Genomic DNA, 27,298 nt, shown 5'->3' on the forward strand with positions numbered 1-27,298 from the left:
GTCATGGAGGAGAAATGGATGTGAAATCTATCTGGTTTGTTTTATCACCCTACAGAGGCTGAGAGGACACCAAAGCAAAGCCTGTTTCTATACATTTAGGGAATTATGCCAAACTTTTCAGCTGCATCCATGGCATTTATTGTTCATTCTTGCTAAATTTCCATTAATGGGTTATTTATTCGACCCTACAGAAGGGTGAACATACTCTGCAAAGTGAAGGTATAATCACAAAGCACTGCTGGTAATTTTTACCAGAAGTGGAAATTGACATAGAGACAAATTAAAATACAACAAGAAATCAAATTGCTTGAAATCTTTTTGACAGGCTGGAAAGGGACCTGCTCCTCCTTCAGTAACAATTTGACACTTAAGATACACTCATGTGTTTTAGAAGCACTACACTGAAATTCTGCATGGCCGAGTTTTAGATCCCCATTCCTGGCCTATGCATGTCCTTCTGAATTACCACACCTCCCCACCCCCTTAGCGGGGTAAAGCTCTTTAAAAGGAAAACATACTATATGCTGGCTAATTGAACGTAATAATAAATAAATAAATATATAAATAAAAAGAAAACATAGTTTTAAAGATCCTTCTTGGACAGAGAAGACTCTCAGAATTAACTTTAAGGTTCAACAACAGTGCTGGGAATCCTAACCCTGGCTGCTTCCAGCGGAGGAGGGACACTAACTGGCAAATGGTAGGAAGGAGCTCCCAGGGGCGATGAAATGCAATCCATCTCGTTGGGGGAATCAGATAAACAACTGTGCATTTGTCAAAACTGATTAAATATATACTCAGGATCATTGCATTTGACTCATATAAATTATAACTACGTTTAAAAAACTCTTCCTGGAAACATTAAACAACAGTAAGATCCTTCTAAGCACAAAGTTTCAGAATTTTCTGGACATATAATTGTAAGGCCGATAAAGAGAACGCCTTTTGCTGAACGTTTACGTAAAAGCTGAGGTACTCCTGGGCCCACACATCTCCGCTTCAGTGCCACGCTTTCCTGAGACATAACCATGAAGATTTTATTGTTATGAGATGAAAGCAAATATTGCTGAGAATGCAATTAAAAGCTCTACATTAAATTGCAAGTGCAAGCTAAAAGTCTAGGCTAGGCATTCCTGCCACATTCCCCATGATGACACAAGGGACCTAGGGACTTCCCAACCACATCTGAAGCAAATGTCCCAGCTGTGGTCCACGGCACAGAACCGTGAGTGTCGGAAGGCCTCTCTTGAAAGAATATGTGTGCGCCTCGTTTTATGATAATTGGATAGTGGACCTCAAAAGACAGATACATCAAGACCCAATTACTCTAATATAAAAGGATCCCCTTCCATTGTCTAGTGCCACCATGTATTTTGCATCACTCTATCCAGGCAACTTCCTGTTTAACATAACCGCCCATTGCACTGAGCAGTAGATATAGGTTTTATCTTTAACAAACCAAAAGCTGTTTTCTCTTGTCTGCCTTGACTCTCCACTAAGCTCAAGTCTTTCATGAGATTTGATGTCTCTTTATTTGTGCTAGAATTAATAGCTGCAAATACTGATATATAGTTGTCAGGCTAATAAAATTAAAAATACAGAAAGATATACAAACACACATGAACACAAACATACAAAAAGAATTAGAAAAAAAATCATCTCACGAATTTTGGGGTGATGACATTCCTTACTGGTTATTTGGGCTTTAATATTAAAGCAAAATTTTTAATCAAAATACTATGTATGCTTCCCCAAAAGGGTTTTACAAAAGGTCGACTGAGTGCATTTTAATATTCTTGCAGAAGTCTTTAATATGCAACTTCAAACTTAAACTTTTTTTTAGTAAAAGTAGCACATTTCAGAAAGGTTAAATGTAGTGCCTGTTCTCAGAATCCATTTCAGAGCATTCTTACATCTCACATGTAATCAAGCTTATAATTATTAATGAACATATTTGTAAGAAAATCCATTCTCTTGTTTTTCAAGATATTATCTTTTTCATTTCTCTAAACTTCTGAAAATTAAACCTTTAAAGTTGTGATGTGGAAGAAATGCATTAAATTGATCATGCAGTTTATTGCGGATGATTTTCTTCTATTTTTTTCACTTCCCTCCTTTTAAAATAACTATAAATACCTTGCTCACAAAATGGAAGAATACATTAAAACATGTCACTGTTCTAAAGGGTTTACTGTGAATATAGCAAATACTTATAGTGGAAGGGAGAACAAGAATGGAACATCACAGTTCTTATCATAAAGACTGTCATAATCTAAATCTGAGAGGTCTTTCAACCAGCATTTCTAAATTCATCATGCCTGATGAATGACAGCCTAGAAGGAAAGCAAGACTTCCACATTTCTCAAACAATTCAGTAATTATTCTCCAGGCTTTTCATGTATCAGCTCAGTAGGTCTCTGCTCTTTCAGGTGTCCCAAGTGCAGAATTTCATACTGAAAACCCAAGTTAAAAGTCAACATAAGATAATATTTTTGCAAAGTAAAAATCAGGGAAAGCAGGAGGAAAAGGGGTACATCCTACACACATGTAAGCCAATACCTCTGCATTCCTTTCTTTTAAAAAAAAAAAAAGTTTTTATTTATTTATTTGAGAGAGAGAGGATGAGCAGGGGGGAGGGGAAAGGGAGAGGGGCAGAAGGAGAGTAGCAGAGGGAGAGGGAGAATCAGGCTCCCCACTGAGCAGGCAGCCTGATGCAGGACTCAATCACAGGACCCTGGGATCATGACCTGAGCTGAAGGCAGATGCTTAACCAACTGAGCCATCCAGGTGTCCCCATCCTCCGCATTTCTTTCTTAACACAAGGTATAACTAGCCTCTCAGATGCTCACATTTTTTTTTTAATTCATTTGACAGAGAGAGAGAGAGAGAGCACAAGCAGGGGTTGGGGGGAGGCAGAGGGAGAGGGAGAAGCAGGCTCCCCACTGAGCAAGGAGCCCAATGCGGGGCTTGATCCCTGGACCCTGGGATCATGACCTGAGCCGAAGGCAGACACTTAACCTACTGAGCCACCCAGGTGCCCCACAGATGCTCACATTTGACAGCCCCTACACATCTTTCTTGGCTCCTTCCTTTCTCTTGCACCCACATTTAGCCATCCTGTCTGACCAGTCCTACCTCTTTCTACAAGTTTTCTAACCGTGCTCACACTTCTCGGTCTAGAGAGCCAGCTTCAATGTCCACCTCTCTCTACCCTCTGCACCATAGTTGTGCCCCCCCACATGGTCTCCATCTCACTTCATACACTTCATACACTTAAGACTATCTTAATTCTTTCCAACTTGTCCATCTTCCTTACTAAACTACCAGTTCCCAAAGGTCTAGAAGTACATCTTTTTTTTCTTTGGATTCCTAAAGCATATAAATATTTGTTGAACTGAAGTGCTACTGAATCAAAACAATTATGTGTGTTTCATATCCACTGCACTACACAAATATTTCAGAATTTTGTTACTTTTACATCCAAATTAATTTGGCTAATTTTCCTATCAAAATAGTTCCACATAACTTAAGTGTCTAAGGATTCAGTCCATAAAAGTCTCTAAGAAGCCAAAAGTTTACCAGTTAAATTGGTTAACCTGAGACATGAAAAATCAACCTTTGATAAAGCTTAACACATCACATTATTTGTTCCTCTCGTGGATCCAACTGATACTGATCTATCTCCGTCTGGTCTAAGTGAATTCTAGTGAAAATTCTGATGTTTAAGGAAGAAAGCAGAAACAAGAACAGGAGGGCAGAAGCCAAGTAAAAGAGAGAGAAAGGACAATGCAGGATGTATGGTTGGTACTTAGTACTTACTTAGAAAGTAATTTCTGAGTCTGAGGGATAGAGTAATGTGAGATAGGACAATGGAAAATACAGAAGATAAAGTATTGGTGGGGACAGAGCTTTTGTATCTTTATAAATCTGTACTTACTGCTGTTTATAAATGTTCCAGTGTGTTCACACATCAGTCAGATGTATGTATTTCAATGCCAACAAAGAGACAAAGCTAAAAGTGAAAGAGGAAGGAGAAAATCCATGTGCAAAACAGAAACAAAGTTCCTGTGAAAAGGGGCTATACAGACGCTCAATTGTCTTCTCCCTAAAATGACTGTGACCTTGGCCTCTTATAAAGAGAGGCGACAGCAGAGGCTGAGCTGTATCAATACAGCATGAGCTGGATGGTCTCCATGCAGAAGACTGTCAGTTCGGGGTGCACATGATGGCTAATGGAGGAAGAATGGGGTCTCATGAGGACTGGCTGAAGAAATAGGGAGCATTTCACTGGGAGAGAAGACACAGCACCAACACATCTATCTTCATCTATATAAATAACTGGCATATGGGTGGACATAGCAGGGTGCTGGATTTAGTCTCAAAATAAGAGAGCATATTCTAACAATTAGAACTGTCCAGAAATGGGGTGGACTATGTTTAGAGGTAGGACGTTTCCAGTCACAGGCGATTCATAAGCAGAGACTGACAAGCCAGTCACAGAGCCGTCTATCCTCAAGGACAGGCAGGCTCCGCAGAGGCCCTGGCTCCGTGACCTCCAAGTCCCTTCCACCTCTAAGATTCCACGACTCTAGACACTCTGGGGATTTTCCACACAACTCTGCCCTTCAAAACGGATGTAGCTGTCCTTTACGTAAGTCCTATAGGTTCAAATTCAGATTTCTATAGTAGCTCTTCTTTTCACTGAATAAAATGAAATTATTCATTGACTCATCCTAATAAAGTAACTGAATCTTGTTTTAATCTGCAGTCCGTAAAAGTCACTACTAATCCATTAAATACAATTTGAGTGACTGGTATGAAAGTTGGGGCATGATAAATGGATTTTTTTCTTACCTAGGTATCACTGTAAAACAATTTGAGGTCATGTTTGTTATCTCAATCATATAAATTTAAGTAAAATGTGAGTCTCTTGCACACACAACATTTTAGTTATGTAGCTCTGCAGTGGCCTACATCAAAACATTTTCTAATAAAATAATGGCAGATTCCCTCTGTCGAGGACATGAGAAACTAAATGAAAATTAGGTTGGAAAGTAGTAAAGTTCTTTATTGTGTCCAGTCCCCCACTGCCTGGTGGAAGGAGGCACCCAGGCGAGGAGCTTCTCCCTGGGAGAGATGGGGTGAAGGCTGACGTCTCCTTCCCTTGGTTCAAGTGGCATGGTGGAGGAGGAGACCGCTTTGGCAAGTCCAAGCTGGGAATGATAAAAATAAGGTGATAGTGCTAGGGTTTTTAATCACTTTGCCTATATTTTAATCTTTCCTTTGCCCTGAGCAATTTTCCCTAAACCTAAAGAGTGTATAAAACTAACAACAAAAACAAAAATCCCTGTATGTACTGTATAATCTAAATTTGAGTGGTGGTAAAAATAAATTTAAGCCAAAGATGAAAAAAAAAAAAATTTAAGAAGTAAAACACATGATCCAAGGAGTTGAAGAGCCCATAAAATAAAAGTAAAGCAAAAGCAACCGGGTCCTAGATGAGACCTTATATAATGAAAGCAGGAGTTGCCCAAAGCTAGATTTAAGTACTTCCCTATATGCACTATGGCATGGCATGCAGAAGGGTCCACTGTGCTTGAATGCTCGGGAGAGAACTGAAAATTTAGGAAGAAGTAACACCCACTGATGACAGGAAATTACAAAAATGGGTTACAGACTCCTGGAGGAGAAGGAGGAGATGGAAGGCAAGCCCTTCAAGTTAGCAAAGCCAAGAGAGTTTTAGAAGCAGGGAGTACAGAGGACCTCTTCCTCACTCTACGATTTGTCCTAGCCCCACCACAGGCCACCGGTTCTAATACACCCTTGGGGTTGTCCCAGTTCTATCACTGAAGATGTCCCATCCTGGGAAGTCCCCCAGCCCCAAACAATGAAGGCTGGCTGCTCACACTAACCCCCCGGTGTATAAGGCAGAACCTCTTCTCTTGCCAGTTGACAGCCACAGGCCTCCAATAATCTGGAGAAAAAGCACAGAATCCTGGGCAGAGAGCTGTGTGGCCACTGCCATTTATTCATTTAACAGGACAGAGCCAAGGTGGCCTGGAAGAGGACACACTAGGAATTAGGAGTAAGCCTGCTCCAAGGAATCAGTAGTCCAGATGAGCACGAAGAAACCGCTGGAGCCTCTCCACGCCACCTTGTCACGGTTCTCAACAAAGAACAGCCATGGAAAGAGCAGCTGAAGGTGCAAACTTAGGGGCCATGCCAAGATTCAAAATCGAGACTTGGGACTTCTTTCACCTAGAGACCTTCATACACAAAGGACTATAGCTCCATATAGCGTTCCTAAGAGATACAAAGAGTTGTACCAGGTACGAGGAAAGAAAGGACCCCCCCACTGGAGGAGAATGGGGGAGGGAAGCGCTGCAGGCCACACGGCACGAAGCCTGTGGTGGAAAAGCCAGGGTATGTACGCTCTGGGAAAGGGAAAGACCGTCCCCTCCAATGACAAGTAAGGTCAACTAGCGTATTTGTGGAAAATGAGGTGGTACATGGGGCTCTGGCCTCAGAATGAAGGACCGAGAGTGCTTGGCTAAGGAGTCGCCAGAAAGGAGAGCAGAAAGCGAGAACCCTTCAGTTGTGGAAAAAGATGAAGCCCTATTATCCTTTGTACCATTTTTCACGATAACAAAAACTGAAATGAACCAAATATACAAAAATAAGGTATTAGTTGGATACATTCTGGTACATCCATAAAGCAGAACACCAAAGACGCATTAAAAACCTTACAAAAATATGTTTATTGACATAAACATAACGTTCACATTATATTGTTCCATGGGAAAAAAATGAGGCAACAAAAGAGGAGGTACTACCATTATCTCCATTAATTTGGGGGAAAAAAGAAAGAAGAGGGAAGAGAAGGAAAGGAAGAAAACAGAAGAAGAGTGAAGAAGAAACTACGTATATACATGCTTAGAAAAATACTGGAAAAACCCATTTCAAAATGGTAACAGTAATGCTTTCTCTGGGTGACCTTAGCCTCCCTGTATGGAATGCTCCACCTACGATGTACATCAATTATTCACATGGTGGGAAAGACGCAGGTAAGAGGACTGCCAGATGCCCCAGGGCATGACAAGTAATCAAGCAGGGGGTAAAGGTGGCAAACAGGTATTCAATACGCCAAAAGCTCTTAAAAGAAGTCTTCTTTGATTGGAGGTAATATTTAGCAAGAAAACCTGTCTGCCCACAGTTTGTCTACTTCTCTGCATTTGTCCCGAGGAAACACACATCACAGACCGTCTCTGAAGCCCTCTCAGGAGAGCCGCTGAAACTGAACTCTTGCTGACCAGCTTCCTCCAAGTAGAGTTCAGTCTGGGATTCAAGTGGCAGCTAGCTGCCAGAGGGAGACTGTTAACGCAGAGGTAAATCCATTAGGGCATACCCAGGGAAAAAGGACTGGCTTCTCACTCAGTTTAGAAAAGCTACGGGGACACCTGCATTGGAGGTGGGGCGCTGCTGCAGAAGGAGCCGGAGCTGAATGGAGCGATCCCGGCAAAGGCATCGCACCTGCGCAGAACCCAGGTGTTCCTACACCCCGCACCACATTCACTGCTCTCTCCAGAAACCCCATTTCTTTCTAATGGAAAGTAAGAGCAATTTGGCTCTGGATTTAACTGCCTTATGTAGAATATATATGAATAATAAATATTTGGAATATATCTAATATATATACACACACATATATATGTGTATGTACATATAATTATTAATATTACATTTTATATAAATACATATTTTTCTCCACATACACACATGCATATAATTTGTATTTACTTTTACCCTGCTTGGAATGACCATCAGTGAATTTACTTTCCTCATTTTAACTGACAACTCTCCCTAAATACACTCAGCATAAAATAAACTCATTTTTTCCAAGTGGACGAGGGGAAGAGGAAGGAGCAGGGAAGTGGGAGGAATTAACATTGGCTGAATCACTGCCCTGTGCCAGGCACTTCATGTTCAATTTAATTTTATCTTCACAACATCTCTTTGTACTAGGTGTTATTGTGGATGAGGGCACAGAGGCTCAGAGAGGTCAAGTAACCAACTGGGGACCATGCAGCAAAGAAGTGACAGTCAGGAGCCTCAAACCCAAGCCTCCATGACTCACGGCTCACACCCAGGCCCATTCCTCATTCCACGTAGCCTCCAAAAATCAATTTTCCTATTATTTCAGTGATCCCCAGCAGCACTTAAAAAAAAAAAAAAAGGCTGGATTAAGCCCTATGTGCAGATACAGCACAGATCGCATTAATAATTTAGGTTCCGCTAAAGCTGCAAAGCAGCTCTAGGAAAGCAGGTCAAAGCCGAGAATGCCAAATGCACCTAAGAACACTCTCCCTTCCTGACACTGCAAACAAAACCTTAACTAATCCACCAGAAAACAAAAAGATAATGCCTATCAGATGCCAACTGGATGGCTATGTAATTATTTTAATCTGATCCCACAGAAAAATCCACTGAAACATGTTATGTAAAATCAAGTTACAACCAGCCAGTGGAGACAAGCTCTCTGGTGGAGAGCTTGGACAAAGCCCAGGAACTGGATCCACACACAGTGGAGCGGGAGAAGTGAGGCTGCCTTGAGCACGCTCAGTGTCTGTGGAATACCATGCTCGTGTTAGCTAGGTCACAACACAGTCTACAGGGAAAACACCAATTCTAATGTATTCATGGTCCCCTTCAAACACCTAATTTCAGCTAAGATGAGGTACAATCAAAACCTTCTGAAATGAATCACAGACTGGAATTGAGGAGGATTACCAGGATGATTAATTCCACACTAATGATGATGAGTGAATATGTGAGTTTCACATGCCTGTATCACTGGTATTGATATATTAATTCTCTTTGGAATAAATGTGGTTAGAATAAATGTGTACACAAAACCATTTATTTTTAGATGGCAAAGAACGACTCCAGCTGAAGAGGCATAGTAAAGCAGGGATCCTTAACAATGGCCACTCTTCAAAGGAAAAAAATTAATTGCATTCAGCACTTTTCAACATCAATGTGATTATCTTCTTATTTCGAGGCAGGCAAACGCATTTTGAGTGTTGACAGAGCTAAGTAAATACACTCATTATGTTACTGAATCAGGTTGCAGTGGCCGAACCACTGCACAGAGGGAGAGCAGGTCCTTACAGAAGGGGAGGGGGGCAGGGTGGGGGGGGAAACAGTGGACAGTGTGGGGATTCGGTGACCTCAGAACCTTCAGGCACATCCTCTCTCATTCACCCCTAAGCAGCTAGGTAGTAGGAATGTGGCTGGGAATTATGAGATTGGGCATTTTGGGGACTAATAGAAAACAAAATGCATTGTTCAAGATTATGGCTTTGACTAATGTTGCTTCCCTAGACAATGGTAAATCCACAGTGCCAGGGTCAATTACGATTTTTCTGTACCTGATTCAAAATTGCTCTGTGCTTTGCAGTAATATTTAATGTCCCCATGTAACATGTGAGGATAAAAACATAGGGTTTAAGTCATGCATCATTATTTAAAAAGTACTTCCTATCTAGTATTTGTCGCATAAAACAAATGAACAATAACATTGGTAATGGGGAGGCATAAAAATGATTTAATAACTGATTAGAAAATAATGAAAAATAAAAGCAAAAGCTTTCTCCAAATGTAAGAATCTGACATGAGTGGTGAATCATCTCTAAGCAGAATAGTGTAAGGGGGGAAAGGGGTTCAAATTCTGCCTCTGTCTGTTCACTGTTACTGTTAAATTCAGTGTCAGAGTCTCAATCTGCTCATCTGCAAAAGGAGAATAAAGCCATCTAACTCAGAGGTTCAAAGCGTTAACCAAGAGAACAGCCTTCCACACCTGCCAATTACTTTATTGTAAGTGGAGCCTAACTTTGCTAGCAGGGTCCCTATTGATTCAGACTAAAGTGTGCTAGTAAGCCTAAAATTGTCCTTTCCAAATAATCAATCCATTTTTTTGAGATTCCAATTTTTGCCTACTCCCTTTCCCAAATTTGAGCTTTTTACTCATTGTTCTTACCGTCAAGGAAATAGAAAGAGTATCACTTCCTAAGGCCTAAGAGGTCTTGGCTCTCCTGGCTGAGAATCTGGCGGTGCCTAGTGACTCACTTCCAACATTTATCAGTGTCATCAGCTCAAGGAGGTTTTGTTTTGTTTTGTTTTGTTTTTTAATGTTGCTGCTAATTTCTTACCATTCTACAAATTATTTTGAATTTCTAATTTAGCCTCTGAAAATAAGTCTGTTTTGAGACCCTGAGTTCTTTAAAACCAGCTTCTTCAATAGCTTTCTCATAAAAACAGTAAGCATGAGGGGCACCTGGGTGGCTCAGTTGGTTAAGCATCTGCCTTCGGCTCAGGTCATGATCCCAGGGTCCTGGGATTGAGTCCCACGTTAGGTTCCCTGCTCAGCAGGGAGTCTGCTTCTCTCTCTCTCTCTCTCTCTCCCTCTAACCTTCCACCCCTGCTCGTTCTCTCTCTCTCTCTCTCTCTCAAATAAATAAAATCTTAAAAAAAAAAATGAAAACAGTAAGCATGAAACACAAGACATCGGGAATATACTCATTTCAAAAACCACCCAGGCGCCCCTCTTAAGCTTTCTTTAATATCAACCTAGGCTAGCATTTAACTACTGAGAGAAGCTAATTAATAATAGTGTTAATGAATAGAAGAATGTATTTAACATGTGAGTCTTTGGAAGTATTTCTCAAAATGACAGATTTAATTCCCTGAGGGCTGTAAAAAAGTTTGCAAAGAGCTGAACTGCAGGGCTCAAATGACTTTTTGAGGATACCAGTTTATCAGTAAAATTTCATCCACCAAATACTTTTCTGAGTGCTTACTAGGTATAAAAGTTCTTGAAAGCATCCCCTCATTTACTCAGCTCGTCCATTTGCTTCTTGGCTATAGTCACCGGTTACATTTGAGAGCCCATGCTCCAAGGAAGGGAGGCTGGAAGCCCTTGCTAACGTCTCTATTTATGCCAGGAACTTGGCAAAATGCCTTTACAGTGTTTCTACTCTTTACAGTATGTATGCAAGTAAAGGACTAATATCCTGGTTTGAACAATGTGGAAACTGAAGCCCAAAGAAATTTAGTTCAAGGCCACACAGCTAATGAGTGGCACCTGCAATATGAATTCTTATCGAGGCCAAAAGCCCATTCTTTCCATCACCATGGTTTGTAAAACTTATCCCCCTCCCCACAACTTTCTCCTTATTGCTCGCCTGCTTTATGAATGTTTTTAATCCTCTAGTAAACAAAATTTACCATATTTTCCTACCCTCTTCAATCGTATAGACCTCTTAGAAAACTGTACTTTGCTAGGATAAAATGCTGTTCATAGTATTGAAACTATGAAGTTTTTAGAGATACCTACATATAGTTATAAATGTTTTAGTGTCACTGGCTTCCAGTCACTAGAAAACTTTGGACTTAATTCCAACCCTCTCTGGCCAAGTTCTCTGTTCCCATTCTTTTCCACACAGTCCATATATCCTTCTCCTTCTATGGTGATGGTACTGGTTGGCTTTTGTTCTGCCAAAGGGCAAGCTATGGGCCGGGCACATAAGAATGTTAGTCTCTATCCATTCTAATGGGCTTCATATAAACTCAAACAGAACTGATGATACGATCCTAATTAGTAGAAAGGTCACCTATAACTGAGAAATAATTTACTGGAACCAACTAAATCTAAATTGAAATCTATACTTTTTATAGGCAGCTCCTATATTTGACGATGATGGGCCATTCTTTTTCATGATGCCACTTTGGGTCCAGGATAGCATTATCTTCAATGAAGGGGATAAGCACCAGAAAAATCTGAAATATATGTGAAAGGTCCAGGCTTCATTTCCATTAATTTGCTTTCAATTCTTCTACTTTTAATTTAGACAAACTAGAAACACCATAGTCTGGGTAAAACTTAGAGCAGATTCCTTGTTTTCAAATGTTACCTTTCTATGCAAGTATTTTCTTTAGGATACTATTTGGATTATACAACCAACAGTGTCACACTGTATTTAGACGTCATCCCTCAACGTTTAACCTATTCATCAATCAACAGATAGAAGTGAACAATTCTACTTTGTTTCAGCGACTGGATTCCTCTTAAAAGTTATTTTGGGCACCTGGGTGGCTCAGTCAGTTAAGTGTCTGCCTTTGGCTATGGTCATGATCCCAGGGTCCTGGGAACGAGCAATGTGTCAGGCTCCCTGCTCAGCCACGAGTCTGCTTCTCCCTTTACCCTTCTACCCTGCTCATGATCTGTCTCTCACTCTCTCTCTCTCAAATAAATAAATACAATCTTTAAAAAAATAAAAATTGGGGTGCCTGGGTGGCTCAGTTGGTTAGGTGGCTGCCTTCAGCTCGGGTTGTGATCCCAGGCTCCTGGGATCGAGCCCTGCGTCGGGCTCTCTGCTCAGTGGGGGAGCCTGCTTCTTCCTCTGCCCCTCCCTCTGCTTGTGCTTGCTCTCCCCCTCTCTCCCCCTCTCTCTCTGCGTCAAATAAATTTAAAAAATCTTAAAAAAAATAAAATTAAAATTAAAATTAAATGCGCACTAACTTAAATGTACACTAATTTAAGTGTAATGATTTAGGCAATATTTAGATTTTGCAGTGAAAGATAAATAATTTATAAAATTTCAGATACTAAATAATTTACCTTTTAACATTCCAACAGTGATTATTCTTCTCTTCACATAAGAATTCACCATAGATGTCTATTAGTAAGAGCCTCACATTTAAAAATCTAATCCATCTATTCTGATGGCCCAAGCCAGGGACTTAGAACCATACAGAGCTCAATTACAAGGCCAGTTATTTCTGTTACTGAGGCAAGTTACATAACAAACTTAAGCTTAGGCTAAAACCTCTGAACATGTGGATAACACTCTGACATACTGTTAGCATCTTTTTTTTTTTTTTTCTTCTCCAGTCCTTCACCCCTACCTGTGTTGAGTAGTACAAGCAGAATATAAAAGAGCAGGTAGGAGCACCTGGTGGCTCAGTTGGCTAAGCATTTGCCTTCAGCTCAGGTCATGATCTCGGGGTCCTGGGATCCAGCCCAGCATCAGACTCCCCCTCCCTCCCTCTTGAGCTCTCTCTCTCTCTCAAATAAATAAATAAAATCTTCAAAAAAAAAAGGAGCATGTAGATGGGCCTACAGGTCCCATCCTTTACATTGCCAGTCCCCAGCATGGTGACAAGCACAATGTCAGCACACAATACATTCTTATTAAATGAAGAGACACTGGTAAAATGTGATGTGATTAATGTATCTTTTTCTAACAATATAACTACAAAAATTATGAAGCACTGCCAAATCCTCTTTTTCCTCAAACATACCTACTAAAAGCAAACATTTTTCCACATTGAGATTCAATAAAACACACATACACACAATACAATATCATCTTGCCAAAGGCAAATCAAGAGACAGAAAAGACCATGAACCTGAAGAGTAATGAAGAAACAGTTCAATAGCTATAGACTGCCGATGACAAAACTAACAAAATTTTAAATAACATATTCAGACATTAATAAATGTATAACTTATACTAACATGATCTTGCACTGATTATAATGGTAATTGATCAAGAGCAAGAAAGTGTTTTTTTTTTAAATGAACATATGACTTTGAGAATAAAAAGATGTATCACGATAGGAAGAGAGAGCACAGAGAACCAATGAGCAGACAAGTTTTATTTAATTGCTTCCTTATTCCTAAATGCTATGGAATGTCAAAGGACAAAGGTTTACAACTTTTCTATGAGTTCCATCCATCCTCTTCCAAATGGAGGAAGAGTGGAGATGGGGCAGCAGCGTGCTCCTAGGGAGCTGACCTGCCTGGCTTCAGTGAGTTGACTTGTTGGCACAATCCCTAAAGGCTCAGGTTGGAAACAGTCCATTCATTCTTCTGTTCCTTATGAATATCAATAACAACAGCAACAACTACCACTATGTGGCTCTTGCTTTGTGCCAAGCACTGTTCTAATCCTAATTCACTGAGATCTCATTGCAACCCTCTGACAAAGGTATGTACTATTATTATATTCATTTTGCAGGTAAAAAATTGGGGCACTGAGAGGTAAAATAACTTCCCCAAGGTCACACCAGCTACGAGTGCAAAGACCTGAACTCAGACAATCTTCCTCTACAGTCCATGCTCTTAATTATTGCGTGATACTGCCTCTCATCTGTCCACCTCCCTCCCATCTACTACCCACTCTGCACCTACCTCTATAGTAGGTGATATGATACCTCCTCTGCCCTCACAGTCTCCTGGGTGAGACATATGCAAGCTCATAATTACAGTGCAGAATATCAAGGATGCTAATAGAGAAATTAGACTCTATAGACCTCTGGAGTCTACATACTCAGCACAGCCAGAAACAGAGTAGGCTCCTTTTATCTAATATAGGTCCACCCAATCCTCTCCCTCAAAGGTCCAGTCACTGTAGTCCAAAACCTCCCCCTGCCTGGCATCTCACATCATGGTGCCATAGGTGCATAGGAAACTAGGCATGGTGAAGGCCTATAAATGTCTATACGTTTGCATTATAGATGCACTAAGCATCTACAGCAAGAGATAATACTCAATTGTTTATGTCTCCTGAAATTTATTCTCAAATCCGTACACTGCTTTAATCCTAAAAGAGACTGCCAGATTTTTATTACAATAAACCCAGTGGGTTAAATACAGATTCCAAATGGGTCCTGTGACCCAAATTTAAGTGTAGCCCCAACACGTATGAGCTGTATGACCACAGGCAAGTTATTTATTCTCTTTAAGTCTTCATTTAGGTATAAAAAATGGGGATGAAAATAATGCCTGCCTCATAAAGAAGGTGTGAGAAAAAACAGTAGAAAAAATCCACGGGAATTACGCTGCACATCGCCAGGTATACAGCAAGCACCTAAGGCACTGTTATGTTATTATAGCAACATGTCTTTGAGGATCTCAAGTCCTGGTGTTGGTAATTTTCCACTTATGTTCAAAATTTTAAAAAGAAATTCTTCAGGTAAAACACTAAAATCTATTGCAGAGGGGGGGCCCTTGGGTGGCTCAGCTGGTTAAGCGTCCGACTCGATTTCGGCTCAGGCCATGATCGCAGGGTTGTGGGATTGAGCCCCATGTCAGGCTCCATGCTCAGCAGGGTGTCTGCTGGAGATTCTCGCTCTCTCCCTCTGCCCCTCCCCCTGCTCGTGTTCTCTCTCTGTCTCTCAAATAAATAAATAATCTTCAAAAAAAGTCTATTGCAGAAGAGAAGAAAAACAGACACACTGCTCATACTGCACTGGGTTACTTAGAGATATAAATCTTGTTATTTGAGGTTCCCGATGTCTAGGAAATAGCTGATCACTTAGAAGATTCTCTGAATCAAGTCCATTTTGATACACAGCTGTGAAAATATTAATTACATATGCTGTTTCGTGCTGTAGGTTAGAGCATAAGCTAGAGTTAGACGTTCCAGGCTGGAATCTCAGATGTACCACTAAACAGTATAGGAAAAGCTTAATGGGTTCGTGCCTCAGTTTCCTCATTTGTAAAATGGGGATGATAAAAATACTTTCTTTGTAGGTTTGTTGTAAAGATTAAGTGAGCCTCCACCTACAAAGCAATTTAAAACCCTATCTGGTACATTTTAAGTGGTCAAAAAATGTCCTGGGAGAAAAGACTTGAATCCAGGAAATTTAATTATTCATCTTCCGCTTCAAGCCAGGAACTTGGCAGTCACCCTAGAATCCGATCTCTCCCTCTCACATCCTACGTTCGGTCCATTGCCAAGTTCTGTTGAGTCTTCCCCTAAATATCTCCTGGATGCAACACCCCCTCTACACTGTCACAGTCTCTGCCCTGGTTCAGCCCCTCAGCCTCTCACTCCCGAATCACCACCAGCGCTTCCGGACCACTAGCCCGGCTGCTGTCTGCAACATGGACACCCGAGGGATGGTTCTAAACCATGCAGCTGTTCAGTTCCCAGCCTACCACCGCCGTTCAAGTGGGTTCGAGTCCCTCTCCTTTGAGAGGGTGATTTCCAAGCCCATACAAAGGTCTTCAGGACCTGGCTCCGGACTACTTTTCCAGCCATTTTTCCTGCCATACACTCCCATCCCCTTTGCTCTTTATTAATGTTTGTTTCTCACACACCTGAGCATTCCCTCTTACTTCCACCACTTTGGGCATGGGACTCCTGTCCTCCTCCTTGCCTATCTTGCTCACTCCTCCTCCAAGGCTCAGCTTCACCAATTCAAGTTGAACTGGGAGTCTTCCTCTGGGCTCCTGTGGCTCCCTTTCCACATGTTATGTAGGGTGATTGATGGTGCTCATATCTTTCTCCTCGCTCTGCAGGGAGTTACTGTACTATTGCAATTCTGCCTCCTTTAGCTTTGCTTCCACCACCGGATGCCATGCCTGACCCACAGAAGTCACCCAATAAATGTCTGCTGAATGAATGCATGAATGCAAAAATGAAGCAATGAATATTCATTCCTGCTCTACCACTGAGTAGCCGTATGAGTCTGACGTCAATAATTAGAAACGATATTAACCATAAAATTGAATGCCACTTTATCCCAGTATATATTATCCTATGTCAGTGATACATATATAAATGTTTCTTTTTTTAGTGTACATTTCCTTAGATCACCTCAAAAATTTTTTATAGGATGTAATACATATATACAAGCATACTTGTGAATATTAAAAAAAAATTATTGAATAAGTTAAGGTCAATTCTCCTAATACCCCTCATTATTGAAACGTATCTTATAGTTTGCGTGGAGAGAAGGCAAAACATGTGGGCCTGAGAGCATTTGTGACTTCTAGCCCTCATGAATCCATAGGAGTAGCTTGGGTCGTCTACTGACCAGCGCCCGTGGGCCAGGCCCTTGCTCAGCGCAGGGGATATAAAGAGTTCCTCTCTGCAACTTGCTCAGTCAGGGCATGGATCCAATATTAACCCACTCAAAGGCACTCCATCTACCTTGGGCACACCACCCTCTCACGGCCAGCTTCAGCAGCCCATCAGGAGAGGAAGAGAGGGAAGGGAAAAATCTATCAGGGAAGAGCGATGGGAAAGTATGCATCAGGGAGATTTGTAAATGCAGTAGAAAGAAACTTTTAAACAAAATACTCATGAAAAGTTTTTTGGATTTTTTTTTTTTTTGCTTCAAGTCAGAAAAACCGGTGATAAAAAGATTAAGGGTTCATCCATCTAGGTGTATTTCCTTTAACAAATAGGAAGATCTTTTTCTTGACACGAGTTGCTATGGCAAGAATAAAACACACCCTTATAAAAATTCAAGTCATTATAAATTCCTAGAAGTTTCCTATTTTTTTTAATTGGTAATCACTTATTCATGGTTATCAATATTCTTAATAGACCAAATGTGGGGTTTTTTTTAAACTGATGAAATGTGAATGCAGTGTTGATTTTATGCATGTATTATGATTTGATTATAATGCTTAGTAATATCCCATACTGTATGATGTTATGCCATATGGATAGAATCAGGAAAGGTTCATCTTGGGCTTGCTCAGACCTGAACTACACGGGTACCATGAACCAAATTCCTTATTTTACAAATTAGATACTCTTTACATTTTTCTTAAGTTTGTCTATTTTGTGATTTTAGGAGATTGCTCACTATTACTCTTATGTAATTAAAAGATCCCAGAGGATATTTCTACATATGAGCAAGAGCAACGAACCCCATAACAACTCACAAAGTATATAAAAGCAGCTTTTCCAATTGACATGGGACCTATAATACGGAGCAAAGTAACCCACGAGCCTTAATTAGGATCTTTAGGAAAAGGTAGGAAAAAGAAACACCAAGTCAAAACAATTCACTTTGTGGTACATATGCTATATGACCAAAAAAGAATCTAGATTATGTCTTCAAAGTAATCTAATCTTGACTTCATACTTTGAAAGTGGTCCCTGAAATCACTGGACTAGGAATATTTAAATCTCCTGAAATACATATATCTTTGAGAGGGAATATGCATATCTTACTGTGTCATAAATCTAGTAGTACAACAGCAATGGAAGTGTTATCCCCGAGCCACTTTCTGGATCACCTCTGTGACTGTCCTGAGAACAAAACATTTAAATCTGCTTACACGTTGACATAGCGATATTGATATTTCTCCATGTTCCCTTCTGGTTGCTAAGAGATTTACATTGGACAGACTCTGTTGTACTCATTAACAAAGCACTTTGGTCCACAAAGCAATTGCTTCAGCTCAGTGAGTCCAGAAGCTCCCTTTGCCTGGCCCCTTCCCGATTTTGCTTCCAAGTCAAACAGGGGCCCAGGCCCCAAGGCAGCGGGCCTGTCATCACCACAGGAAACTGTGGTGCAAAAGCCTGGCTCAGCCAACAACTCTTACACAGGGTATGAACAGCAGTGGTGACGCTGTATCTTTATACAAACACATGTCCCTTCCCGCATGGTCCTTAGAAGCCAGTTTATCGTGGTGGGAGTGGGCAAAGATGTGTGGAGAGGGGGCACTCCATAGTGACCTATGCACAGACAACCTGACACGGTACAATTAGACCAGAACCCAGCCAGATATGGCAATTCCATAACTCTGCTGTGCAAGCCTTTGAAATATGCAACCTGAGTTCGTACTTTCATGAAAATATATCCAAGAAGTTTATTTACAAGACTACTGAAGGGGGGACAATCTATATGAACCACCTTGCAGCAAAGCAAATGTAGCCCTCCAAACTCAATCTCATCGAGCCTGCCACGTAACAAATGGCAGAGAGGCTTCTTTTACTGATCCTAACTCTGAAGAAAACGGCAAAGGCACCAGAAATATTCCTGATCATCCCTGAGGAGAGGTACATGTGGTGGATGAAATCGGCATGTCATTTACAAGGCACATGCATCACTGCTCAGAGCAAATTAAGATGATCTTTCCCTTGGGAATTCTCACAAAGAGCCATTAAAATGCTTTATGACCTGACTTTCATATTCAGATCACAGAGTTTTAGTCAATTTTTATTAATTGCCATGGAGGAAAAGTGCTTTGGGCCCTCACTCCCCACCCGGTACCTAGGAGTCACATTTAAGGGCACAGTCGCTAAACACTCAGTAAGTACTCTCAGGCTGTAATAAAACACCACTGACCTAGAATTTTCCTCCTCCCCCCATCCCCACCACCTTGGAATATCAGTTGGGGATGATCAATGCCCATGCTTTAATCAGAAGCAATCAGCGTGGAAGCCTGCGGGTCCCCACCACTGGTGCCATGGGAATTCCTGCATCCAGGATAATCCCTCTCCCCCAGCCAAGAAAAACAAACCCCAGTGATTTTAGCCTCATGTAACAAAAGAAAGTTATTTCTGGCAGCTTACTGCTATTGCACAAGCTAAGGAGCAGCACCTTACAGAAATAAGGGGCAAGAGGAAAGAAAGAAAGGCGGAAAAGCGCGAAGCAGGAAATGACTTTTCTGCTCCGTCTTTAAGGTCACAGATCTGCCTGAGAAACGCACGCGAGTGACAGTAGTTCTAGCACAAAAGCTCCTTTTCCACGAGCCAGACCTCCAAGAAGTACCAAGACTGGCTCTCCGGCCTCTCCCTCAAACCCAAGTCCCCGGAGTCCGTTTCACCTTGATGGGGCTGGGAAGAAACTACTTTTCACTCCCTTGCACCCCCTTTCTGTGTCCTGCCGGCGTGCCCCAGCCTCCTCGAGGTGGAAGCACACCTTCCGCATCAGCCCTGCAATCACCCCCACACAACATAAAACCTTCCCTCGCCTCGCCCGTCCTGCGGCCATGCCCGACCGGTGGGCTTCATCATCTGTTCCCAATTCAGCCCCTACACAGCCTGTAAAAATAGCCCTTCATGCCTCCAACAGACGCCAGGAGGAGATTAAAACAAAAAAGCCAGGCAAGCTATATGCTCTGGCAGAGACCACTACCTTTTTCTTCCGATCCCGGGACCGTTTGCGGTGTTTCCTTTTTTTCTCAGGTTCTTCTTCAGCATTGATTTCTAAATCCCTGTTTTTCTTTAATTGTGAGGCTGCATGAGCCATAATGCATTTAAAAAGAGCTTCTCAAGCACGCAGGGCTTCCTCCTATAAGGTGATCTCCTCAGGCACCTTTAGCCAGGCTTACAGCAGCATTCCAATCACTGGAGAGAAACCTTTGACCAGAAGCAGGAACACGCGCAAAATGCAAAGATGCTGTAGAAGCTGAAGCTTTTAAAAACCCAAAAGACGGTTTCCAGACTTCATCCTCCACCTTCCTCCACCTGAACCTTTACACGAGAGTGCAGCCATCGTAATGCATTTATCGTAGTGAGAAAGACAGCTGGGGCAGAGGAAGCTGTATTATGGCCGTATCCCCTGCCACCAGCTGGAAGTGTCTAAGTGATTCCTCAGAAGGGGGAATGCTGCAAAGGATGCTTCTCTGAAGGGAAAAAGTCCAGAGTCACCACACATGCAGGAGCGAAAATCCAGCACTAATTCTGAAAACCTATTTTAGAATCCTTCGAAAAAAAGACAGGGCTGCAATTTATACATCACCACTAGTTCTGCACAGAGCATAATTTAACCCGTAAGAGAATGGAGCCGTTCCTACTTGAGTTTAACTGCTGATGGGGACAAAATACATAAAATAAGATTTCACAAAATGCACTAAATTTTGCTCTGGAGATCCTGACCGCGTTACGGGGAAAACAATGCATGCATTGCTGGTCTCAACAGTGCGTCCTTTATGCTGAACTATCTGCCTAAATGCATTTTGTGGGCGAGGACTACAGAAGGGCCTGTTGTCTTTTAAAAACAACATGCTGATTACAACACATCATACAGAAAGACGTGAGCATGTTGGTGTATGGAACAGATGCCCGATTCATAGGAGTTCCCCAGGACTCTCCTCTCATGTGGTCCACGGGTCGAGGACGGGCAGTCTGTGCAGCAATCAGGGGTTCGGAGACACTGAAATGGAGATCTGGCTTTCACGTGAGGGGCTGCTTCCATCACCTTACTATTTTTGCCACCTGAGTCCTCACTGACTGCAGCCTCTGAATATTCATGATGTGAAGTGAAGCAGCAGTCACTCTCCAGGCCTGCCGGGGTGGTTCTGCCGAGGCACACACCGGAAGAAACGGACGAAGTCAGGAATCATGTATACACACAGGCGATTCACACGGTTTTAGCAAGAAATGGCTGAATGGTAGACTGGACCTAAAACACTTGAGCACTGGTAGGAAACCCTGAAGGCACCAGGAAAATGAGCAGGGGGAGAAAAGATGATACTCCACTGAAGAGACTTAGTATGTGTACTTCCAATACCATGAGGCCACGTGCTTCTTCCAATACAAGAAGTCCGTAACTTTAGAGATTGGTCCTTTTGGCTTTGCAGGACTGACGGCTAACATGTGTGAAAGCTGAAGCAAGAAGGCCAAAGGCGCCACGTGAAGAGTCGGCTGGGGTTCTCTGGAGCTGTTGTTCACCTGCTTCATAAAGAACCTCCAGTGTGAGCTCCTGCAAACAACATCCACCCACTACGTTTTAGACTTGGAGATCAAAGATCTTCCTCCCCGTCCCCTTGTAGGGGGCTTGACCCTCTGGCGGGCAGTGATAGGCAACGGAAAGGGAAAGATGGCGGGCCCATGGCTTTCCGGCCCTGCTGCGAATGGACGGCACACTCCTCTTGGGCCTCACTGTGAACCGCGTGAAAACCACATGGGTCAAACCATTCTCAGGGGCCTATTCGTGTGCTGATGATGCTCATGTGCTGCTTCCCCACACAAACTACCTTCAGGAAGAAAGAGTTCTGGAAAGGTTCTCCCTTGCCTAGCAAACCATCATCTGGCAAAACGGAGGAGAAAAGGAAGGAGGGGAATGAAATGAGACTCAGATCCAAAAGTGACAAATCACAGTAATAAATCACTTAGTAATAAAAATAAGTGGTTTTTCGGGGCACCTGGGGGGCTCAGTCGTTAAGCATCTGCCTTCGGCTCGGGTCATGATCCCAGGGTCCTGGGATCGAGCCCCACATCGGGCTCCCTGCTCGGCGGGAAGCCTGCTTCTCCCTCTCCCACTTCCCCTGCTTATGTTCCCTCTCTCACTCTCTCTCTCTGTCAGGTAAATAAATAAAATCTTTAAAAAAATAAATAAATAAGTGGTTTTCTACCAGAATAATTTTTTTATTGTAATAGGAATAGGTGGGATGGAGAAAAAAAATTAAAATTAGAACTTTTGTACAGTCTCCCCTTATACAAATTATCCTGTACTTTTGAGGAAAATTCATATGATTTCCTTTCCTTATTTTCTGCAAGCTGAAGAGAACAGCCAGCTAAAGAACTGGCTGGTTTCCCACCAGCTCCTGGACACTTTTTTCCTTCTTTATAGACACTAATGATACTTTAAAATATGTAAGTAACCTTGATCAGAGTAACCTCTTTGTCTGAGGCTGCAAAGCTATACTTTCCCATTGATCTCAGCCAAAGCATAGTTGGACATTAGGAAAACGGGCCACAGGTATTTTTTAAAACTAGAATAATTCTTGGTTTCCCTCAAATTAATCAGAAGTTGAGAATCCATCATAACTTTTGTCGCCATAATAGAAACTTTTTGTGATGTTGGATTTTGCAGTATCTCAGTAAGTGGTTAACCCATCAAAAAATAAATTCTAAGGTTTGTTTAGATTTTCTTTCTTACAGAAAATGTGGGCTTTTGTCCTCCATTTCTAAGCCAGAAGAACTTTTAACAGCAATACCGCCAAGGAAGGCAGCCCTGTGGGTCTACGATTTTGATTGTTGTACTACTAAAGTCTTAGTTCTTTTCTCCCTGCCCAGCCTACACCCTGACAAGTAACTCTTCAGCTTCTTGTGTACTTATTCTCAATACAAAGGCATTTACGCATGATAGCCACAAATACTAGGTTTTTTCCTCCCAAACTGAATTGAGAGTTCTATCAATAATTCTAGAAAGCAAGCTATTTATAAGAGCTGAAAATGAAACATGAAAAGAACTTTTAAAAACTTGATTCTCTGGTTGAAGATTCCTAAAACTTCTCCACTCGAGTTCGCTCTCTTCTGCAAGGTTACAGAACTAGTATGAATCTTCTAAGTAAAACGGATGGTGCAGCAGGTACAAGAGTGTATATCTGAGCAGGGCAGCTGGTCTATGAGAGCAGGAAGGAGATGCAAGGTTCAATCACATCAATTACCGCCTGCATACCCGGTAACTTTTCCAGTCCCACTCCCTGACACTGGCCATGAGGGTGTACTGCACAGAACTTACACAGGATGGGGATGGCCTAGGCATGGAATGTCAAAGCTGTTCAAAGTTAAAGAAAGACTATACTTAAGCCACTTCTCTCCAGGGAAGCGGGGGAGGGGAATCTGTTCTGGTTTTATAAAAGTTCCAGCTATAGGAATTCCCAAAGCATCCTTTCAAAAATAAAGTAAAAGTGATCCTTCAAATTTATTCACAGCAGAAATCCTTCTTTGAATGTCCTATAGGAAAGGCAATTATAATCAACATAACAGCAGAATTGAAGGAATGGTATCCTAGAGCCCAGCTTTATGTCCCCCTACCCTTCCTGTGGAAGGCAGCTTGGCTGAGCAATTTGAAAACCAGCATCCTACAGCAAGGAGGAGTCCTGGTCTTTTCCTTGCTTGGACCTTGGTTGCCAGAACTTAAGTCAAAAACTTTCCTTATGATTCTGCCCAAAATAATTCCTGGGTTCTTCCCAGAAGTGACAAATTTTATTTACAGGATTTCCTATCTGTGCATTACAGTATAACACTAGTACAAAACAGTAAAAAATCACTTTCTAGCTTGGCAGCTGGAGTAATGTTTGTACCCAAATAATTTCTAATCCAGGAATCAAAGATTTATGACTAAATATCCCACTGAAAACAAAACCAAGTCAACTCATTAGAATGTTTTACAGACTTCAGATGCCAGTGAGGGTAATTTTTCTTCACAGTTTAAGCTTACACCTTGTCAGGATTTTGAGACAAACTCTATTACTTCAGCCAATTAGTAACTTGACTACTCTCGGTTGTCATTCTGTATTGTGTCTCCACATTGGTGAGCTGGGTGGACACACAAACAATGTACGTGATTTCTATGAAGAGGATACTGTCTCTTGGTCATTTTGAAGTTTTAATAACTGTGCACTTTAAAAAATATATTACACAGTGATGTAGAGAAGGGGAGGATGGGGAGTGTAAAGAAAAATGGAGGATGGGAAACAGAAAGAAAAAAAAAAAGAGAGAGTTCTCATCTGCCAGGGAGGCTGTACCTTCCCAAACCTACCCTGTGCTCTCGGTAATGAGCAAAGTGTGTGTTTTGATGGAATGAAAACTATCCGTGCTGCACCCACTTCAGTTTTCTCAGAAGCAGAGCAACCTCACCGTAAGAGTCAAAATATTTTTCCTTCACAATGAAAAGTGGATCCGTCGTCATTTCATTAATTTTGGCATCCTAGATAAAGATGATGTCAAGAGACCTTGAGCAGGTTCTGAACAATGTGGGGAACAGGAAAGAAAACAAGCACTAAACCTGTCAATGGTAATAAATGACAAAAAAGCACCTTGGGAAATTCTCAACTCATAATCACATATTCTTCTTCATTTTCAGATGAGACACATGAAGTGCTTAAAAAAAAAAAAAGAAAAGGGAAAAAAAAATGACTCGCCGGACCACACGGAAAGACTGGTGGTCCCTCCCACGCCATCGTGGGGTGGCACCTTTGGATCCATGAGGGCTGGCCTCAGGCCCGTCAGTCTTCGTGCTCCGTCTGCCCTCCATCCCTGGAGCAGACGGTCTGTCCAGCTCGCTGGCTCACCTCAGTGCTGCACAGCCAGCTGGTAGCCTGGGGCCTCCTCACACGTGCAGTAGGGACAGGCTTCCCCAAGGTCTCTCCACCACGGCCACATTGGCCGGCAGGGACGAGGGGATCCCTCACTCTGCACGAAAGAGCCCCACGGGCACTTCCCCGGGTCTCTCTGACCGGAGTAGACTGGTGGTGCCTGGCAGAGTGCTGAGCGGTGGGCAAACGAAGTGTACTGAACAAGCCACTTCCTCTCTGGGCCCCTGTTCCTATAGGAGGATGTGGCTGGACCACCCTGTCACGAACCCAAAATGCTAGGATTTGAAGTGACAGAAGGTTGTGGGTGTTTGGAAATAAAGGGAGATACAGAGGAAACGTATATTGAAGAAGAGTTTGTGATCTGTGCTGGTCCATACAGTAGCCACCAGCCCGATCTGGCGATTGGACACTGAAATGTGACTAGTATGTCTGGAGAACCGAGTTTTAAATTTAAAAATGTACTCAGTTCAGATACTGGAACACATTGCAGTGTGTTTGGAACAATTTGGATACAGGAATTGACTTTTCCAACTTCAAATTTTATTGGAAAAATACAGATCAAGTTTCCAATAATTTAGCATCCAAATGAAGACATAAAATAACACCAGATTGCAAGACTTAATATGAGAAAAAGCAATGTAAAACTCCTCAGTAATAATTGTATATATTGAGTCATGTTGAAACTATTTTGGATATGTTCACTCAAATAAAACATTAAAATAAATTTAACTTTTTAAAAAGATCTTTAAATGTGGCTATTAGAAATTTGAAATTATGTGTGTGGCTCACACTACAGTGATTTTCTATATAAAGAGCTCATACTAACAAAAAGAGCCTAATTTGCCAGACATGATCTTCCCAAAGGTGGATATTTCTGCAAATGAGCACGAGAAGACACTCAGCAGTCAGTCATTAGGCTTTCTGTTTGAAAAGGCGAAGCACAAAGAGTAGTAGGTTCCCAGGCGTGTGTGCTAAAAGAACCACTCATGCACGCAGGGGCTTGCCCATTCACCTGTTGGTCACTGTGCTCAGCACCTGAGACATACAGGTGAATGGGACTGGTTCCTGCTGTCCAGTAATCGATGGAAGAGAGACAAGTGACCCAGCAATCCCAGCATGCGTACAGATGCTGTAGAAGCAGAGCTGGGCATATAAGTTAGAGCACAGAGATCAGCACTCAGAAGACTGCTATCTTGGTCACGTACGACGTCTCTCTTGACCATCCATAGAACTTACAATTTCACAATTTGATCCCTCACACTCTCGACACATAGCCAACTGCTCATGTGCTGAACAGATCATGTGGAATTCCCTTTAGGGTCCAGGCACTGGTGATATCAATGCAGAATAAGACAGAAAAGGCCCCACACTCTGCAGCTTCCATTCTTATGAGCATGGGACAGGGGAGTCAACAAGCAAGCAAATCCATGAAGAAGATAATTCCAGATGGTAACACGTGTTGTTAAGAAAATAAAGCCATATGACCCAATTGAAAGTGACTAGATGGGGAACCATTGTTCATGGACTCTGCTTCTTTCCATCTTGGACTCTCCAGGAAAAATAAGTCAAGATGGTGAAGAGACAAGTGAGTTGAGTCTTTCACTCTATTAGGGTAGTGATTCCCCAAAATAGCCCTCTAACTAAGATACTGATTGTGGTGGCTGATGGTGAATGTGAATGTTTTCTCAAGTAATGTGCTCAATTCAAATATATTTATTACTGAAGGTAAACAATAGATATGCTCTTGTATCACTTATCTCCTAAACTATCTGGATAATCATAGCTTCTATCACCTTTTATTAACTTATGATTAAATAACTATCCCAATAAGATTGATGGAGAATGTCCACTCTGTAATAGAATAAATTTTCCTATGCATCTTGCAGAGATAAACCTTGTTTCAGAGCCAAACGTAACATTGTAGGAAAGGATATTCTTTAGATGTTTCACTAAACCCTTTTTATTTAATGTTTACACATAATCATATTTGAAGTGGCCCAAAGGAAAGATAACACAGGTAAGCAAGTAAGGCAAAACAGCTCTTACCCCAACTTTGCTACATATAGTTGTAAGACTTTAGAGAAGTCCCTTATCCTTCCTCAGGAGTCCCACATCTGTAAAGGGAAAGGAATTCTAAAGTCTTTCTCCCAGCATACACACACTGTGATGCCAAAATATAATTACAATAAGGATGCAATGATGGATTTACGTGTGCTTCTTCCATGGGTGTGTTCTTGTCAAGATGTAAGGAAGTAAGTCTGCTTTCAAAACATTTCTTTGAAGAGGAAACTAAAAGTCAAAGGTATGAAGGAGATAGGATTTGAAAATTCAGGAATCTGCTGGCCTACTCAGTGATCATTTGCTAAAACTCTATATGAGGGATGGAGTGGTGCACATGAGAAAGCAAAGGTTCTTATTTTTAGAAAATTTTTCATTGAC

General features: G+C 41.7%; 1 protein-coding gene across 1 annotated transcript in view; it reads right to left on the reverse strand.

The window, feature by feature from the left end:
• LOC118019981 (ankyrin-3) overlaps positions 1 to 21,804 on the reverse strand; it is a 331,347-nt gene extending 309,543 nt beyond the window's left edge. The window contains exon 1 of the mRNA XM_035019746.1: positions 19,948 to 21,804. Coding sequence (XP_034875637.1) covers positions 19,948 to 20,061 — 114 coding nt within the window. The 5' untranslated portion in view covers positions 20,062 to 21,804. The remainder of the gene's footprint in view (positions 1 to 19,947) is intronic.
• Positions 21,805 to 27,298: the final 5,494 nt, after the last annotated feature.

This window comes from Mirounga leonina, unplaced genomic scaffold (genome assembly GCF_011800145.1).
Source record: "Mirounga leonina isolate KUSES-001 unplaced genomic scaffold, KU_Mleo_1.0 Mir_109, whole genome shotgun sequence".
Lineage (NCBI taxonomy): Eukaryota > Metazoa > Chordata > Mammalia > Carnivora > Phocidae > Mirounga > Mirounga leonina.